The following is an 18851-nucleotide window of genomic DNA, read 5'->3' as shown; positions in this document are numbered from 1 at the left end:
AAAACCAGTTCTCTTTATTTAAAACAAACTCTCTATAATAAACAATATTCAGTAAGCACTACAATGGAATTTTTGACACCGACAGGGCTATTTTAGTCTTTCCAACCACCGAGGGAACATAGAGAATCTCCGACCATTTTGGGAGATAAGGTTCTTTCTTACTTCTTGAATTTGCTTTCGTGCGTTCAAGATTCACTCTCGCGTAGTAGCTAAAGTGAAAGTCAACGCAGCAACCAAGTCTCTTGAAAATGGCGTCACACGACCATGATCATCACCATCACGACCACGAGCAAGGCCACAAGTTCGTGTTCCCTTGATTCTTTCTGCGATCTGTTCGTGTTATCATCCACTAATCTATCTGTTTCTGTCAAGTAGGAAACCAGAAGGCGGCGGTGGTGACACGTCATGGGTAGGACCGGACGGGAGGGTGTACCATAGCCACGATGGACTCGCACCGCACTCACACGAACCCATCTACTCTCCTGGATACTTCAGCCGCCGAGCTCCTCCTCTTAACGACCGTAACTTCTCCGAGAGAGCTTTCACCGTCGGTATTGGCGGTCCTGTTGGCACAGGGTAACTGTCTTTTCTCTACTTAAAACAAATCATATTGACTGTTTGGTTTATTTAGATTTGGGAACAGAACAAAGACCAATCTCTAGATAATGTTTTTTCAGACAAGGAGTGTTAACCTTTCTGTTTTTTTTTTGGTTAACTCAGGAAAACAGCATTGATGCTTGCTCTTTGTAGAGTCTTGAGGGACAAGTACAGTCTTGCCGCTGTGAGTATTATTATTTATTATTACCAGACATAAGATTGTTTCATTTGGTCTGAGTATAGTAGTAGACATGTGACTTTGGTCTTGTAAACGATGTAGGTGACCAATGATATATTCACAAAAGAGGACGGTGAGTTTCTGGTGAAGCATGGGGCTCTTCCTGAGGAAAGGATCAGAGCCGTTGAAACCGGTGGATGTCCACACGCAGCCATCCGTGAAGACATCAGTATCAACTTGGGTCCTCTCGAGGAGTTATCAAACTTGTTCAAGACTGATTTGCTTCTTTGTGAATCTGGTGGAGGTGCGGTGCTAGTTATGCTCCATAAGTTTCTGTTTCTGATCAAATGAGATTTAATGGATTCAGTGTTGTGTGTTTGCAGATAACTTGGCTGCTAACTTCAGCAGAGAGCTGGCTGACTATATCATCTACATCATCGATGTATCGGCTGGTGATAAAATACCACGTAAAGGCGGTCCTGGCATCACTCAAGCTGATCTTCTGGTAAACTTATGTTGCTTAAACTCTTTACTTACAAGTTTGTGGTAAGCTGATCTTGTCGGTTTCTCCATCTGCAAGGTGATAAACAAGACAGATCTCGCAGCAGCTGTTGGAGCTGACTTATCTGTCATGGAAAGGGATGCGTTACGCATGCGTGATGGAGGTCCATTCGTCTTTGCTCAGGTAATATATGATTCATCACTTATATAACCAATGAGCTTTAGTGTTTACAAAGATCTGATTGGTAAAATATTTTCAGGTGAAGCATGGGCTTGGGGTTGAAGAAATAGTCAACCACGTCATGAACTCATGGGAACAAGCAACCGGGAACAAGCGCCATTAGCCGGTTCTTAAGAACTGAATAAAACTCGGTTTATGCGTTAGAAGCTTATGTATCTGTTCGTTGTTCTTTTATGTATCTCTGTTTGTTGTTGTCGTAATCAAGACAGTAAGAGAAATAAAGGTTTTAAGAGCACGAGACTCATCATTACATTGTGATTCAAGTTAATGTCCTTTAACAGAAGCAAAGAGATCCTTGTAAGAACGTTTAGGAGCATCAGCACTAGCAACAATCTCCACAACCTTGTAAGACACTTTACACGATTTATTAAAAAAAAAGCGAAATAGAACAAAGCATCAGATAATGATATAACAAACATAAGGAAATGCTTATTCGGACCAATTATCTGCGCTTATTCGGACCAATTATCTTGATCAGCCACTTAGGTTTGCATGAAGCCATGACATGTGCTATTACCAATCCAAGTAACAGTCCAGGTCCATACCCAATAACTACAGCTTTCCAGTTCAACACTTCTACTTCGTCTTCGTCTTCTTGCTTAGGTGGTTGTGTGGGTGAAGCATTAGTCACAAAGCAATTCTCCTTGAGAGGAAGACCACAAAGGCCTGCATTCCCTTCAAATGAAGATTTAGGTTGCCCAATAATCTGTGTTCCTTGTGGTATTTCACCCTTGAGTTGGTTGTGAGACACATTTATGTACGACAAAAACGAGAGGCTTCCAAGTCCATTAGGAATAGTCCCTGAGAGTTGGTTGCTTGATAGGTCTAGTGATTCAAGATTGCTCAGATTGGCCAGTGACAAAGGAATATGGCCTGTGAATGCGTTGTTTGATAAGTTGAGTGCAATCAGCGCTTTCAAGAGACCAGTGGATTCAGGAATCTGTCCTTCAAGTCTATTCCCAGAGAAATCGATGGTGGCGTAGGAATTAAGGACCTTCCCTTGCTCCATTGATAGACCTTTGTATTGCAAATCTATAGCTTCTGTATATGTATAGTACAGTCTCCCGGAAGTATCTTTTATGTGTACCATATATAGACTACCACCTTCATAGGTTGCTTTCCAGTCGACAAAGTATGTTGGTGGCAAACTTCCAGTAAACTTATTATCAGATATCTCAAATATGTGCAGCTCTGGAAACCCGAGAAGACCTTGACCATGAGGAGGAGATATAGAGCCGTGGAATCTGTTTGAACTGAGGACAAGGACTTTCAAATTTGGTAAAGACTTGAGCCAGAAGGGAAACTTGTCTTTGATTCGGTTGTGGTCAACGACTAGAAACTCTAGAGATGAGCAATTCTGAAGAGATCTTGGAAGTTTCCCGGTTAGTCGATTGTAACCAACATCGAGTGATCGTAGAGAAGAACTCTTATAAAAGGCGTCAGGAATACTTCCTTCCAAGTTGTTCTTCCGTAGATTCACAAACGTCAAGTTACTCAAGCATTGAGGAATTGGACCCGTGAGTTTGTTGTAAGGTAGCCTCAAAAGCATCAGAGACCTATAGTTGCAAACTGAAAGAGGTATTCTCCCTGTGAATCTGTTGTCCAACGCAGAGAAGTCTGTTATAAAGAGTGGTAGGAGAGGAATTGCTCCTTCAAAATAGTTCTGCTCCAGAAACAAAGTCTTCACCGATGAATTTACCAAAACATCCACTGGACCTTGGAAACCATTAAACGAATTATTTGAAAGAAACACTGTGTTTAGACGAGGAAGCTTCCATAACCACTCAGGGACTTTCCCTTTGATTATATTTCCTGAAATGTCTATATTCTCCAACTTCTCAAGGTTCTTTAAGATGTTTGGGAACTCTTTGATGCCGCAACGTCGTAACAACAAAATCTCCAAGTCTATTGGGATGTCTGACTTTGAACCTAAACTCTCTGGAGATATACTATTACCGGAAAGATCAAGGTGCAGCAAAGATTTTAGTGAGGAGAAGAGTCTGAAGTCAACTGGATAGCTTGTGTTAAGGAAAGATAGGTCTAGATGTGTGAGGTTGATGAGTTTTGAGATAGGCTCTATGATTTTTCCTTCAAAATGGTTATTCCCAAGGTATAAGTACTCGAGCCTAGATGGGGTAGAGGAGTTAGGAAACTCAATAGACCCGGTGAGATCATTTACTCTCAGATCGAGATATGATAAGACAGGCATAGTGGTGAGAGAAGAAGGAATGGTTCCAGAGAAGTGGTTACCACCAAGATTTAGAACAACAAGCATGGTAAGATTTTGTACCAGTGGGAAACTACCAGTGAGCTGGTTGTTTTGAAGGTATAATTCGGTTAACGAGGTAAGGTTACTAATTGTGGGAGGAACTTTCCCGAAAAAGTCATTGGCGGAAAGAGACAAGACCTCTAACCTGCTGAGATTTCCAAATTCAGAAGGGAGTGATGAACTGAAGTTGTTGGAACCTAGATCAAGGTAACTGAGGTGGTGCAACTCAAACAGGCTACAACTGTTGGGATCTAGAGTTCCGGAGAAATGATTATTAAGAAGGCTTAGAACCGAGAGCTTTGTTAGATTCCGTATGAGTGGGAAACTACCGGTGAGCTCATTTTGGGAAAGTTCTAAATATGAAAGAAGGCTTAGGTTATTAAATGAGGAAGGAACTTGGCCGACGAAGCCGTTATAGCAAAGATTTAAAATCTCTAACCTGTTGAGATTGCCAAATTCAAATGGAAGGGTAGATGAGGTGAAGTTGTTTCCACTTAGAAAAAGGTAACGAAGATGATGTAACCTGAATAGGCTACTGTTGGGCTTTAGAGTTCCACTGAGACAGTTGCTGAGTCGTAGCTTTGTGACTGCACCGGTCGAGTTATCGCACCAGACTCCATTTAAGGGATCACTGAGGTTGCAGTGACTGCTATTAAACTCGTTCATGAATTCAGTGAGAGCTTGAGTCTGATGGGGACCACAAGCAACATAACTACTAGAATCGACTTTGAAAGTGAAGACGCTCGTTGAAGGGGAGACACAATAGAGCAACATTAACGAGAGAAAATGCAAACGCATGCAGGATTCAGACATGGTCTTTACGAAATTTTTTGAAGAAGAATTGTTGGTGTAAGAAAAGTGAGAGGAAAGGTTGGTGGTATAAATAAAGATTGTCACCCACACAACTTGCCATAATGTCGCACCATCTATCTTCTTCTAGGTGGATTTTTATGATGGACCGCATCTATCTTAATTAAACGCGTTATATATTAGCCGTAACATGTGCGACTCATCTATAATAAAGTGGACCTCATATTTCAACTAAATGCCTCATCTCTTATTTCTTAGCTGTAACATGGGCGACCTCATATATATTATTAAACATACCATAACTTAACCTATCCTAATCTCTATGTTAATAAGTTGGATTTTGAATATAAACTCAAAGAAAATTTCACGGTTAATTCACGTCTAGGCAAGAATTGTTATAACAGTTACTATTTGTTTGAACAGATGCCATAATAATATTTTGTTCACGGTTAGAACCATGGTTAGTAATCTCGGTTCATCACGTCAACCACGTCATGAACTCATGGGAGCAAGCAACCGGGAACAAGCGCCATTAACCAGTTCTTACTCGGTTTATGCGTTAGAAGCTTATGTATCTCTGTTTGTTGTTGTTGTTGTACTCAAGACATGAGAAATAAAGGTTTTGTAATAGAGCATGAGACTCATCATTACATTGTGATTCAAGTTAATGTCCTTTAACAGAAGCAAAGAGATCCTTGTAAGAACGTTTAGGAGCATCAGCACTAGCAACAATCTCCACAACTTTGTAAGAAGACTCCTCCTCATCAAGCAAAGCTTCCACCGCAACTTCCGCCACCTGGTCTCTCGATATGCTCCCTCCAGACAACGTATCCTCAGGCTCCATGACTACGTTTCCCGAAGGAGGATCGTTCTTAAGCCCACCGGGCCTCACTATAGTGTAGTTAACACCAGACCTCTTGATATACTTCTCAGCTTGAAGCTTAGCGACAAGAGTAAGTCCAAAGACGTTGAGGAAGATGTACGCCGGGTTGAGAATCTGTCCCGTCGCAGCTCCGTTCACCAAAATCGAGCTTACAAGAACAAACCTGTTGACTCCTAGCTTCTTACACGCGTCCACAAGGTTCACTGTTCCGAAGTTATCGATCTTCCAAGGAGCAAAGAGATCGAACCCGGGGCGGAAGCCAGTAGCGCAGATCACGGCGTGAGAGTCGTCGCCGATGGCTTCGGCTAGCTTCTCTGACCCTTCTGTCACGTCTGCTTTAACCTTAATACAAGAAGATAAGAGAAGTTGTAGTAAGAAAGAAAAAAGGTTGAGTTTTTTTTTTTTTTTAATTAAAAGGGAAAAAAAGACATTACGAAGTGAAGAGATGGGTCTTGTCTGAAAGATGTTTTTGCCTTGTCTACATCGCGAACGCCTGCTTTAACGGCGAAGCCACGGGATAAGAGCTGTTCCACGATTCTCTTCCCGGTTTGTCCGGTGGCTCCGGCGACGAAGACCTTCTTCTTCGCCGTGTTTTGTTCCATCTGAGACACAACACAACACTGTTAAACTCATCAAACAAACAAAACATAATCTAATCGAAGATTCTAATTAAAAATCTGACCTTGATGGAAGCGAAGGAACGAGAAGAGTTTGTGTTCTTGGCGAAGACGAAAGAAGAGGAAGAGAAGAAGACAGCAGCTGAGGAGGAATGTCTGAGAAGCAGCAGAGACGTTGTCATATCATCGACTATTATGTGTAAATAATCTCTCCTCTCCCTCACAGTTTTTTTAACGGTGAATAATTATTCTTTTCTTGAGGTTTTCGTTTTGTGTTTTCTTTTTTTTTTTGTAGATGATATAACGCCACGTGGCGTATCTGTCTCTCATAATCGGTTAATTACCAAAAAGCCCCGTGAGGAAACGTATTTTTTCCCGAGAAAATCTTTGACGGCAGAGGAGACAAATGACGAAGAAAGGACTCAAGTCTCCGTCGTACGGCGGTGGAGGCTCTGCTCGGTATGTTTTCGTGGATAGGTTCATGAGAACAAGTTTGTTTTTTTTTTTTTTTTTTTTGCTTTGGTTCTGCTTTGTTCTTCTATGTTTATAGTTCTGCTTTGGTGTCTCTAGTGATTGATTACTGATTTAATAAGTGAATTGGATCTAATTGTTATGGAAAGGTGTGAACTTTACGCTATTCAAAGGCTCTATATGAGAAGATGATGATGTTACTTGTTGATTGCATTCTGTAAATTTCATTTGCAGGAACTTGGAGTTGGTTGGGAAGTCAAGTGAGGATGTAAGAAGCTCTACAAGACTCAGACTCAAGCCTTTGAGGAAGCCGAAGACTAGTCAGAAGCAGAAGAATAAGAAAGCTGATAAACTCCATGGGAAGATGCCCAAGAAACCTCCCACTGCTTTCTTCTTTTTCTTGTACGTGTCTGATTCTGATATCATATGATTAGTTGCTATTGTTTCTATAGTGTCTGCTGTGTATATTCACTAGGGTCAGCTCTTTTGCCATTGCTTGTTAGATTGAGATTAGTTATTTTGCATTCCCAAGTTGTTTTATATGGTGTGGTTACTTTAGGACTCATAGGAAGATACATACACCTGTTGCCTCATTTTGCCTTTTTTTTTTGATCTTTTGGTTCCAAAGGGAGGATTTTCGGAAGCTATATCAAGAGGAGAATCCTGAGGTCAAGTCAATGCGAGAGGTAATTTCAATGTTCTCAAAAGTATTACTATTCACTTTGATTCTGTTGCTGAACTTAGTTATCTTCTTGATTCTATCTTAGATTGGGAAGACATGTGGAGAGAAATGGAAAACAATGACTTACGAGGTAACTCATCTTCTCTCCCACTTTATCAGAGACCAACTCAGACTTTCTCTATCATTTAAAAATTGTGGTGATAGCTTATGCTTTCCCTAAACAAGGAAATGATTTTCATGTCTTCTATTTGCTCCTCACATTGGTTTTGGGTTTAGTATTTCAAATCCTTGAGAAAGATTAAAGTTTCTTCCTCATTGTTTGTTTGTTCATCTACTGTTTTATAGGAGAAGGTAAAATATTATGATATAGCCACTGAGAAGAGGGAAGAGTTTCACCGAGCAATGACTGAATATACTAAGAGAGTGGTACCTTCTTTTCTTCTTTACTATTTAATACTTATTCACCTCAGTGTCCCCCACTGATGTGTTTGTAGAACATCATTAGTCTGAGCTTTTCATTCTTACTATTGTTTATGCAGGAATCAGGTGAATTTGATGAATCAGAGACCGAATCAGACTTTTCTGAATAGACCCACATCAGCAAAACATTTGTTCTAAGCCTTCTAATATGGATTTTGTATATCAGTGTCAACAACATTTAGAAGTTTGTTTTTGGTTGAGATCTTGACACTCTTGTTGACTGCACTTTGAGATTAATAGAAATTAACCAGTTTCTTCAGTGTGTTGGACAAAGGTTTCATTGTTTCAGTTTCTATTTGAAAAGATGATCAAGTTTTAGTAAGTCACTTGCAGAAAAATTCTCAGGTACTTTCTGGTTATCTTGTTACATTCATTTGATATCATATTTTGATATAGTCACACTCTCTATAGATGAGAACAGTTTTGCACCAACAAGATCTTTCAATGTATTAGTAACTTCTGAAGCCAATAAACAAAAATAGAATATCTAAATCTTCATTCTACAGAAGCCTTGTCCCCGGAGAGAAACACAAGACAAGATGAAGCCTGCATCTTATTGGCTTGACCTTGGATCCTACCATGGACTGCTTCCAACTTATCCATGTACTCTTTGAGTTCATCAATGGTTAGCTTCTCAATAGGCTTCTCAAACCTCTCATCTCCAGCGGATTCAAGCTTTGCCTGCCTCTCCTCGCCTCGTTTCTTCTCAGCTTCAATCTCTCTCTTGAGACAATCAAGACGTTCGTTCACCTTCTTCATTTTAGGTCTACTTTTGCCTCTTTCTTCTTCTTCTTCTTCATCATCCCCACTGTCGGAATCATCATCGCATTCCCTCATGAACCGCTCTGTGACAGCATCAAGATTCGGTTTCCCGTAGGAGTAAGGCTTGCCTCCTGGCGAGAAGACAACAATACCTAACTCAGCGTTGCAGAGGGTGGCTAACTCGCTTGCCTTCTTGAACAAACCGGTTCTACGTTTTGAAAAGGTGACTTGCCTTGTGTTCATGTCCTGAACCATCTCCATCTTGATCTTTTTCCTACCCATTTTGTTGTTTTGCTACACGGTAAATAATAATAAGAGAGATCGGTTCTGTTTTTCTTTGTGCAGTGAAAGAGTATTATTATATTGGTGAAGAAGACAAGAGATTTCTCTAAATTTAGAAAGGAAGGTGGGAGAATTTTCATTGAACCTAATAAGAGTATATTTAGCAAGTTTTTAAATGAGAATCTTGAATTGCCTTATTTTTCTAGTTGTGTTATTCAAATCTCCACTAATTGTATTAATACACAATTAGAAACTATTCAAATAAAGAATGAATATATTTTATAAACTGACAAATATCTCAGGGAACAGACCAATTCGATTAGAGATAGGACTGGGCGCGTTCGGGATGGATTTTCGGTAGGTTCATCCTCTTAGGTTTCATTAGGATTTTGTGTATATTCGGGTTTGGTTGATAATATTTTGGAAGAAGAAATAACTACAAAGAAAACTACCTGACCAATTAAAAAATCGGGGTTTTTAGTCGATTCATCTTTCTAAGTTCTGTTTAGATTATATATATTTGATTCGAATTCGGTTAATAATATTTTGGAATAAAAGTTGATAATATTTTGTAAGAAGAAATAACTACAAGGAAAATCGGCTGAACAGTAAAAAAAAACTTGGGGTTTTAGTGAATTCATCTTTCTAAGTTCCATTCAGATTATATATATTTGGTTCAAATTCCGTTAAAATATTTCGGAATAAAGGCAAACCAGTCTTGTAATTGATTGAAATCGACCACTAAAATACTCTTCGCAAAAGCATCTAGACTGAGAGTAAGTATTTCAGCAATGTAGAAGAGTGACACATGCAAAGCTTCACTAGAGCCTGTCTATCTCATCATCACCGAATTTAAAGTAATCATAAGCAGGACCACCTTAATCTTCGTCCTCAAACCACCCATAATTTTGTAAAAAGAATGTTAAATTAATTCAAATAAAAAACTATCAATCCAACATCACAAGGAAGCTCATCACAACTTTTAAGAAAACGAGCTTCGTTATTATTAATACCATCTTCTTCTATATCAGCAAAACCTTCTTGAGGAAGCTCATCACAACTCTCAAGAAAGCTCACGTCACCCATATCCATCCTGAGCCCGACAAGAATAATGTCACCATAGCCGCTTGCATCTTACCACCGATGGTGACACATCTGTAACTCGGTCTTATGCACATACGGAGAACTAGAGCGTATTCTTGACCGTCTTTTTTGAAGATGATCTCTCGTTTATCTTCTTCTGCTTCTATTTTTCCTACTTTTCATTTGTTCTTCGGCATGACTGAAACCACTAGATGTAAAGGGTTTTAGTTATGAACTTCTTGTTTGATAGAAACTAAATTTAAAAATGACAAAAATTTTATAACCGAGTTTGCTTCTTTCTGTCTTTATTGTTTTAGGATTTGGGTCAAAAGTATATCGTTTCTTATAACTCTCTAGTGTAAGAGAATGCGACCAGTTCGAATTAAAATCCTTAAAATCCAAAGTCTTTATGATTTCAACCCATCTGGTTGAGATATTGCTTGTATACTCATGTTCTTGTAGCATAACTTTCAAGATGGGTCTCGAAGCCGTCGACCAAAATATTGGAATGGCCAAACATGAGTTGATGAAAACTGAGACTATGAGAAGGAACTCAAAACTAGTTCCAAGAACTCAAAAGGTTTGATAGATTCCATTAGCATAAGATATTGTAATACTGTTTGATAAAAGGATGTGTACAAGAGACAAATAATAGGCCTATATTCCTCAAAAAAACACTATGTCCTTAACTAAGAGCGCAAGGGACATGACCAAAGTTTTGCGAGTCTCTCGAGTTAATGAGTTTAGTCACCTTGAACCTATACATGGGCCTTTAGGAACGTAAAACAACAACAGGTTACTGTGAGGTTCTTGCGTCTTGCTAAGCTGGCAACTCATGGGTCCCCATTAGATAATTAGATATCAAGTATCGTCTCAGCAGATTTGAATACCCACTGATAGCGTGCCACGTGTAACTCTGACATATACCTATCCATTTGTATCGTAAAAATCACAAGTGTCTTTCACTGCAACTAAAGAATCTAAACCAAAAGCTGGTGGAGTAGAGCGTGACACATAGGACAACAACACGACATATCCAAAATCTCATTAGCCAATCAGAAAACAGATACAGATATTGCACAGATAACAAACCTTACTCTTGAGAATTCTATAAAACCGATCTATACCCCAACCTGTTTCAATCACTCTCACCAGTCACAAAAAAAAACCCATAAAATCAACAAAAAAGAAGAAACGTTCTAATGGCTGCCTCAACCATGGCTCTCTCCTCCCCTGCCTTCGCCGGAAAGGCCGTGAAGCTTTCTCCTTCAGCATCAGAAGTCCTTGGAAGCGGCCGTGTGACAATGAGGAAGACCGTTGCCAAGCCAAAGGGCCCATCAGGCAGCCCATGGTACGGTTCCGAAAGAGTCAAGTACCTAGGTCCATTCTCTGGCGAGCCACCGAGCTACCTTACCGGAGAGTTCCCAGGAGACTACGGCTGGGACACCGCCGGTCTCTCAGCCGACCCCGAGACATTCGCCAGGAACCGTGAGCTAGAAGTTATCCACTGCAGGTGGGCCATGCTCGGAGCCCTAGGCTGCGTTTTCCCTGAGCTCTTGGCTCGTAACGGAGTCAAGTTCGGAGAAGCCGTTTGGTTCAAGGCCGGTTCACAGATCTTCAGTGAAGGAGGACTCGACTACTTGGGCAACCCGAGCTTGGTCCACGCTCAGAGCATCTTAGCCATTTGGGCTACTCAGGTGATCCTCATGGGAGCTGTTGAGGGTTACAGAGTTGCCGGAGAGGGACCATTGGGAGAGGCCGAGGACTTGCTTTACCCAGGAGGCAGCTTTGACCCATTGGGTCTCGCTACCGACCCAGAAGCTTTCGCCGAGTTGAAGGTGAAGGAGATCAAGAACGGAAGGTTGGCTATGTTCTCTATGTTTGGATTCTTTGTCCAGGCTATTGTCACTGGAAAGGGACCGTTGGAGAATCTCGCCGACCATTTGGCTGATCCAGTCAACAACAACGCATGGGCCTTCGCCACCAACTTCGTCCCCGGAAAGTGAAGCTTATGTGAGTGAGAGCCAGAGAAAGAGAAGTTTGTTTGTGGTCTTTCCTATGTAAATTTGTGCAATTTCCTTTGTCGTATCTTTGTATGATTCATCAGAAATCGAACCTCTTTTTCTCAACTGTGTTGGTGTTTTACCTGAAGACTCGAACTGAACTGAATCATCCATTCTCATTTAAAAAAAAAAAACAATTCACGCAATTGCAGATGGTATATATGTTATGTATCCTGACAATATAGCAATACAAAGAAGGCAAAACTGATGACAAAATTACAACAGAAAGGAAAGAAAACGAACAAAGGTAGTTGCTAAGATGATGCTGTCTGAATGCCACAAGATGCTTCACTTCTAGCCATTTTCTGAAACTTCTCTGGTTCTAGTTGTAGCCCAAAGGCGCTTCATTTGGCAAGCTTCAAAAAATTACTGATGTTTGAAAACAAATCTTTATTGTCGATATAAGACTGTGTGATGTAACTATTTAGCAAGTTTGACAAAGAAACCTCTGTGAGATTCACATTTTCCACATATAGTCCCTCCTGTAAATGAAAAAGGGTTGTGGTGTGTTAATAAAGAGTTGTATCTGCCTAAGCGAGCATTCCGATATCAACAAAGGCTGCAATTGACAAGGAGTAGTAGGACTTACATGGTTAGTGTGGGATATGGAGAAGAATGAGAGCAGTTAAATATAAACAGAATGAAATGGCAGCTCCAGCGAGGACATTGTGAAGCAGCCTCTTATCATCTTTTGTGGGTATGAAAACAGACTTTAACGTATTGGTCAGCTCAAAAAGCCGGTGAGACACCTGAAGAAATATATACCATGAGAACAAATTACAATCTATATAATGTAGAGTTGATTGTGGACTCATAGATTCTACTTACCAAGACATAGATGGCCGTGGTGAGCATGAAATTGAGCATTGGGTATTCTGGAATTATGCATAATAGCCACTTAGGCTGTCCATTAGGCACATTCGATCTGCAGCACATGCAATTTTTATTAAATTCATTCGTAATTACTGAGACAAATGGTTTCTTGCCTACTTATTTGGGAGAAAGGGTAGAGTTTCTTGCTGACCTTAACCAGATGTGAAACTGAGATATATAGGTCTCCAGAGTAATCTTGCCGAGCCACCTAGGAAGATCATGACAGTTGTATCTTATTAGAGATGTGCTCAGAATCAACACCAAGCTTGGTTGAAATGGACTAAAATTGAAAAACATACGCAAATAGTGTCAGGGAGAAATTTCGCAGCCGCTGTGTGGAATTTCGCAGACAGATGTAGACACTGGAAAAGACAGAATCAAAGCTAAGGTCAGAAAAGCCAAAGAGGAAGACTATCTCAAGAACTGACGTTTTGTGACAGAAAAGGGTTTTGATACTAACGTTATTGGAATCCATGATGTGTAGGGATGATATTTGTTGTATGTAACCTTGTCAAGCTTGTAGATGTATTCGTACCACAGGTAACCAACCTGGACAATATAAGGAACACCACCCGGACATTAGGATAATATCAAATACATAAGATCCATAAGCAAGAGAGAAACCAAACTCACGAATGAGGAAATTGCAATTATGCTTGTCTTGATTGAATTCTTTCTCTTGGCATCACACTCCTCCAGTTTTTCCATCCATCTCTCTACCTGAGATCGAAATGTTGAAAAATGTTAGTGGTGGGTGCCATGAGAAGTTATGAAAGCAGTGAGCACCATAGGTTCAAGAGTTACCGTGGGATGGAAATAGGCATATATCATTCCAATGATCCATATGTAGCGATCAAGTCCTGATCTGAAGTGCCATTCATGTAGAAGTGGTAGATCTGGTTTAGCTGGATCAGTGTATCCTTCAGTTGTTTATGGACAGAAGCCATATGTTAGTCAACATAAATAAACGCAGATCCTAATGACCAAGTGACATCAAAATTGCCGAGTAAAATGTAGTCAACCATGTCGAAATAACTATAAAGGTACGATGAAAGTCTGATACTGACCCAGTAAGAATGTTAGAGGACTCCAGAAAATCTCAAAAACTCCAGGAATCTCCCACATCATAATGACAACAAGAAAGCATGAAGCAATCTTCACAGCCATTACTGATGGTATTTCGTTATACCGACTGAAGATGCCAAGGGCTCCATACACCATTAGAGTGAAAAGAGTGTGCATCGGACAGATGTAGTAAAGCATGTAATCATTATTGAGAATAATGCAGCTAAAAGCCACGAATAAGTTAAGACGCCACATCATCTGGAAGAAGTAAAAGATATCATGAGCATCTTGAGCCATTGACAGAAACATATGCCATATAGAAGCATATATCATGGTAACCTAATCAGCTATAGAAATTAAAACTGTCGATATGACCTGAGTGAATCGTGCTAGCGAGAAATCCTTTCTGATGTAGTAATAAGAGAAGTTCCCGAAACCAGTCATCCAGACGTAGGCAGCGATGAAGACCCTGATTGCATTATATATTTCAGCTGCAGCAAAGTAATGATACATCAGAAATAAAACCTGCAAAGACACAAAAGCAGTGAATTAGCATGAAATTACAGCGGATCCATCTAACGGTTAAATCAAGAAGCTCAGATGTATGCTGGGAAGTAGAAGCAATAACAAATGAAAAAGGTAACGGACAGCTACTGAGAAAAGAGCGAATCAGTTACCTGCATCCAGCCCTTCCACTCTTCAGTCTGGTGACGATTAAGATAGAGAATGGATTTCCCTGTAATTGGTGATTTATCATTGTGTTTCTTCAGGGACGTCATGGCTGCCACTATGATGAGCAGACAGTACAGAAAGAGGAAAAGGTCTCTGTCGTAATTCTGCAAATACAAACCTCAGATGTTAGTTTTCTACCTCTCAACGATTTCAAGATATAATGTACACTATATCACACATCTTCAGCACATAAATGGTATTCGGTTAAAACTAATAAAGGGAAATTCGTCAAAGAAGTTTAGAGTAGGCACCTTTTTCGACTCTCCAAGCACGCTTGTTCGATCACAAATATAAAAGTAAAAAAGAATCCCCCCGAACTCAGCCCTGTGAGGAAGTAATGCACACATGAGAGAGAGAGAGTGATGATGATCAGCATGGCCATGAATCCAACCAATCAGAAAATCAAGGAACTTACATGGCTCTCAAGGTTGCGCGATTATCAATCAAGAAAGAGTCATCCAGCGTCAGAAACCTAAAGGCAGAAAAACGTAAACAGTTTATTTATTGAGAGAACAGTCTATTCCAAGGGAAAAAAAAAGAAAGAAAGAAACCGGTATAACTACCTGATCAAGTTTGTTTTGACAGGCGAGTTATAGAACCTGGTAGAGACTGATCTTGGAAGACCCCCTCCTTCGAGTAAAACAGCTACTTCCTCTTCCTTGGTTTTCACCTCACCCATCTCAACCAGATTATTATCTGAATGACTGCAAGTAAAGAGGTAAAGAATCACTGTCAAGTTAGATACATAACAAGAGAGCCGTCGTATAAACAAGTACACAATTCAAAGAATATTCCCCAAAGACATACACTTTAGAGTGCAATGAAGACCTCTTATACTCAAGAAACTCAGAGTAGATCCATGCTATGAAGACAGGGATGACTCCAAGTAGAAACGAAACCTGCATTTAAAAGAGAAATACAATACACGATTTACCAATTTTGTCAATCCAAAACCAAATCTCAAGTGTGCATCATTTTACGATTCAAGATTTGATAAAAGCTAAATAGATAGCTACTACAAGCATTTGAAGATATATTTCAAACTCTCTCTCGAGCAAATTGATCTAAACTGTAAATTTCAATCACTCCACACCTTAACGAAGTCACATTCAAATGTATATTGATTCCAAAATCTATGAATCCAAAGTAATGAAAGTAAGAACACAGTGAAGCTTGATACGCGATATCGTACCTGGCCAGGCGTGATTGGCTCTGAATCCGCCATGTTACTGGATCCACGTATGGATATTCAGAGATGGGATGACTCAGAGGAACGAATCCACTCCACCGCTGGATCTAAGGTATCGAATTGGACCTCTAGATTCAGGATCCGAAACCCTAGGGAATACAGCAGGACATGCAGAGAGAGACGCAGGGGAGGAGGAGTGAACAGAGAAGAAGATGAAGAGATCTGGAAGTTAAGAAGCTATTGCTTCAAGGTTCGAGAAAATGGCCGATGCGACGTCGTTTTCCTTAACGGTTGTGGTTGGTTCCGCGATGGCTTCCTTCCCTTCATTCAAAGCTTTAATTTTTTTATTTTATTTTTGTCAGCCAAACATTTTTCCTAATAATAGGAATTGTCATTTGTTGCATTTCATACAAGATCTAGGACAAGTACTCAAATCTATTTTGTTTGTAGACTAATAACTTCATCTTTTTAATTTCTTTTGAACAAGTACAAATCATATAACAACGAAACAGCTTTTCAGAAATTAGCAAAATTCACAGTTTTGAAAACGTCATACCAATCATCACTTTTGTTTGGTTATGCTAATATTGTTATTCCACCAATTAGCCTCATATGTTTAGATTGTTATAAAACTTGTATATATCTAAACAAATGCTTGTAGACAAAGTCATAAGTTAAGAACTTATGACATCTAACCACCCAGTTGTCCCCACATTACAAGCCATCACATGAAAGCATACCATATCATGGACTCTTTGCACCACTTTGAAGGTCAATAGAGAAGACGCGTTAACTTCCATCTTTTACCACAGCTGAAGACAATCATACCTTTCGCTTTTCATCTCCTCTACCAACAAACCGTACAACGACCCTGAATCTTCCTTGCCACACTCTAAACAATCGCTTCCTGCATTAAACTCCATTAACTCACCGTCCATCTCTATCCAGCTACATCCTGGTGTCTTAACTACACCTCTCTCTCTCATCAACGCCCTCGTCTTCGCACATTCATCCCACATCTTCATCTCAGCGTAAACCTTGGAAGATATAACATAGTTCCCTGCGTTCTTCGCCTCTTCCATCTCCATCAACATCCCCATCGCTTTCCCTCCAACCACCACATCTCTTCTCTTCTGACACGCTCCAAGTATTGCTCCCAACATGATCTCGTCTGGCTTCCCGGGAAACTTCTCCATCAACTCCCATGCCTCCTCTAACATCCCCGCGCGAGATAGGAGGTCGATTGCGTTCGTGTAATGCTCGATTTTCGGAACCAACCCGAACGTGGAACTCATCTCATGGAAGTATCGACGGCCTTGGTCGACCAGACCCGCGTGCACACAAGCAGAGAGCACTCCCACGAATGTAACATCGCTTGGAGGAACTGACATTCGATCAAACAGCGAGAGCGCTCCTTGAGCTTGTCCATGATGGGCGTAAGCAGATATCATAGCGTTCCAAGTAGCTTCATTTTTCACCGGCATTGCTTCAAATACTCTTAGAGCTTCCTCTATACTTCCGCACTTTCCGTACATATCAACTAGTCCTGTGGCTACATAGATGTTATGTTGCAGACCTGTTTCCAAAGCGTATGTCTCGATCCGTTTGCCTAACTCAAGAGCTCCAACTGAACCACAAGCAGACAGCACCGTTGAAAATGTGACAGCGTCCGGGGAAACTCTGGAACCTTCCATTTCACGAAACAGCTTAATAGCTTCGCTTGACCTCCCGTTTTGCGAGTATCTGAAATATATATGATCAAAATCCAGCTTTATAAACTATTGAATGAAATGAAATTAAACTTCTTGATTGTAAAGTTTGTTGCATGGTTCACTATATATACACATTGGTTTAGTAAAAGGAAGCTAAACCAACTAATAACCATTAATCTAAACCGGAGTATACTAGCCTATATCAGCTAATATAAACTTGGTAAAGAATCAGACTTTATATGAAGAAAGCTTCGAACTTACACAGTGATCATAGCATTCCAAGCAACACGGTCCTTGTTAACCATCTGATTAAAAACCCTTCTAGCCTCATCCAACTCGCCGCATTTTCCATACATACTGATCAACTTAGACCCAAGGAAAGTGCTCAACCCAATCTTCCTCCTCACAGCTATCTCCTCCAGCAATCTACCAGTTTTCAAATCCCCCAAATGCCCACAAGCACCCAACACACTCACCAACGTCCACTCATCAGGCTCAACTCCTTCCTCCTCCATCTTCCTAAACAAACCCACCGCGTCTTTAGCACAACCCGCAAGCAAATACCCAGAGATCATCGAGTTCCACGACACCATATCTCTCTCAGTAATTTCGTCGAACACCTTCCGTGCACTATCAACATAACCACATTTCGCATACATGGTGATCAAGGAGTGATTCACGTGTTCGTCTCTCTCCAACCCAACTTTGAACAACGACGAGTGAACAGATCTACCGACCCCGATCTCGGGAAGATTCCCACACGCGACGAAGACGAAATTGTAAGTGAAATTGTCGGGCTTTAAATCGGAATACTTCATCCGGCGGTAGAGCGAGAGAGCGGCTCCGTGATCGCGCCACGTGTTGGTAAGGCCACGGATCATGAAGTTGTAGGAGTAGTGGTTTGGTTGTTCCGTCGCGGAGAAGAGGGAAGATGCGTAGTTGAAGTCTCCGAGCTCGACGGCTTTGGGGATCAGAAAGTTTGGTTTGTAGACGGAGTTTGATAGCATCTGGGCTTGGATCTCTCGGATTTGGTTCGCGGAGACGCATTTTTTTAGCAGGCAGAGAAAGTCTCTCGCGAGATCGCGGGGTCGTGGTTCGTCGAGTTGTGTAGGTTTGAGTGATTGATATTGGCGGGAAATGGAGAACACTAGTTTCTCTGGTCTGAGCATTTGCAAGCTCACATGAGGCAAATGTGATGACAAAAGTTTAAAAATGGTATGTTGGTAAGCCGAATTCGGATCCGGATCCAGGTCCAGGTTTGGGTTGGATATGTAGTTTACTTCTCGGTTAACTCAGTTCACCAAAAACTTACCCAATTGATCTGAAAATTTTGGTTTGGTATTTGTTTAGTTCGGTTTCTA

General features: G+C 40.6%; 8 protein-coding genes across 9 annotated transcripts; 3 read left to right on the top strand and 5 right to left on the bottom strand.

The window, feature by feature from the left end:
• The first annotated feature begins 48 nt into the window (after positions 1 to 48).
• On the top strand, positions 49 to 1767 carry LOC106432795 (urease accessory protein G). Its single transcript, XM_048778464.1, has 7 exons — positions 49 to 301; positions 376 to 576; positions 721 to 781; positions 878 to 1079; positions 1159 to 1280; positions 1356 to 1460; positions 1537 to 1767. The coding sequence occupies exons 1-7, from the start codon at positions 249 to 251 to the stop codon at positions 1618 to 1620; spliced, it is 828 nt and encodes a 275-aa protein (XP_048634421.1). The 5' UTR covers positions 49 to 248; the 3' UTR covers positions 1621 to 1767.
• LOC125608298 (uncharacterized protein At2g34460, chloroplastic-like) lies at positions 1754 to 6380 on the bottom strand. 2 transcript variants are annotated; one of them, XM_048778463.1, is made up of 4 exons: positions 6162 to 6380; positions 5914 to 6081; positions 5339 to 5821; positions 1754 to 1859 (listed from the first exon to the last, which is right to left on the bottom strand). In XM_048778463.1, the coding sequence occupies exons 1-4, from the start codon at positions 6276 to 6278 to the stop codon at positions 1782 to 1784; spliced, it is 846 nt and encodes a 281-aa protein (XP_048634420.1). In that variant the 5' UTR covers positions 6279 to 6380; the 3' UTR covers positions 1754 to 1781. The 2 variants fall into 2 exon arrangements, with proteins under 2 accessions (XP_048634420.1, XP_048634419.1); XM_048778462.1 differs by lacking the exon at positions 1754 to 1859 and having other exon boundaries at positions 5204 to 5821.
• LOC106397302 (receptor like protein 24-like) lies at positions 1867 to 4623 on the bottom strand. Its single transcript, XM_048778461.1, has one exon. It carries the CDS (start codon positions 4597 to 4599, stop codon positions 1960 to 1962), a length of 2640 nt encoding a protein of 879 aa, XP_048634418.1. The 5' UTR covers positions 4600 to 4623; the 3' UTR covers positions 1867 to 1959.
• LOC125608301 (high mobility group B protein 14-like) lies at positions 6353 to 7988 on the top strand. Its single transcript, XM_048778467.1, has 6 exons — positions 6353 to 6555; positions 6802 to 6969; positions 7196 to 7253; positions 7335 to 7379; positions 7595 to 7675; positions 7789 to 7988. The coding sequence occupies exons 1-6, from the start codon at positions 6503 to 6505 to the stop codon at positions 7837 to 7839; spliced, it is 456 nt and encodes a 151-aa protein (XP_048634424.1). The 5' UTR covers positions 6353 to 6502; the 3' UTR covers positions 7840 to 7988.
• A 236-nt stretch (positions 7989 to 8224) lies between these two features.
• Positions 8225 to 8828, bottom strand: LOC125608299 (agamous-like MADS-box protein AGL29). The gene has a single exon (XM_048778465.1). The coding sequence runs from the start codon at positions 8771 to 8773 to the stop codon at positions 8225 to 8227; it is 549 nt and encodes a 182-aa protein (XP_048634422.1). The 5' UTR covers positions 8774 to 8828.
• A 2097-nt stretch (positions 8829 to 10925) lies between these two features.
• On the top strand, positions 10926 to 11985 carry LOC106432786 (chlorophyll a-b binding protein 1, chloroplastic). The gene has a single exon (XM_013873627.3). It carries the CDS (start codon positions 11059 to 11061, stop codon positions 11860 to 11862), a length of 804 nt encoding a protein of 267 aa, XP_013729081.1. The 5' UTR covers positions 10926 to 11058; the 3' UTR covers positions 11863 to 11985.
• Positions 11986 to 12056: 71 nt separating this feature from the next.
• Positions 12057 to 16109, bottom strand: LOC125608297 (protein REDUCED WALL ACETYLATION 3). Its single transcript, XM_048778460.1, has 16 exons — positions 15782 to 16109; positions 15397 to 15488; positions 15153 to 15293; positions 15005 to 15061; positions 14841 to 14913; positions 14535 to 14693; positions 14233 to 14382; positions 13860 to 14115; positions 13597 to 13712; positions 13426 to 13512; positions 13253 to 13341; positions 13092 to 13154; positions 12944 to 13000; positions 12748 to 12844; positions 12509 to 12668; positions 12057 to 12401 (listed from the first exon to the last, which is right to left on the bottom strand). The coding sequence occupies exons 1-15, from the start codon at positions 15812 to 15814 to the stop codon at positions 12513 to 12515; spliced, it is 1626 nt and encodes a 541-aa protein (XP_048634417.1). The 5' UTR covers positions 15815 to 16109; the 3' UTR covers positions 12057 to 12401; positions 12509 to 12512.
• Positions 16110 to 16380: 271 nt separating this feature from the next.
• Positions 16381 to 18835, bottom strand: LOC106432783 (pentatricopeptide repeat-containing protein At2g34400). Its single transcript, XM_048778459.1, has 2 exons — positions 17752 to 18835; positions 16381 to 17521 (listed from the first exon to the last, which is right to left on the bottom strand). Exons 1-2 carry the CDS (start codon positions 18657 to 18659, stop codon positions 16582 to 16584), a joined length of 1848 nt encoding a protein of 615 aa, XP_048634416.1. The 5' UTR covers positions 18660 to 18835; the 3' UTR covers positions 16381 to 16581.
• Between the last annotated feature and the right edge of the window lie 16 nt (positions 18836 to 18851).

The sequence above is a fragment of the Brassica napus genome, chromosome A4, assembly GCF_020379485.1.
Source record: "Brassica napus cultivar Da-Ae chromosome A4, Da-Ae, whole genome shotgun sequence".
NCBI classification, from domain to species: Eukaryota; Viridiplantae; Streptophyta; class Magnoliopsida; order Brassicales; family Brassicaceae; genus Brassica; species Brassica napus.
The sequence above is the reverse complement of the archived record's forward strand: the minus strand, read 5'-3'. Positions and strand labels throughout refer to the sequence as shown.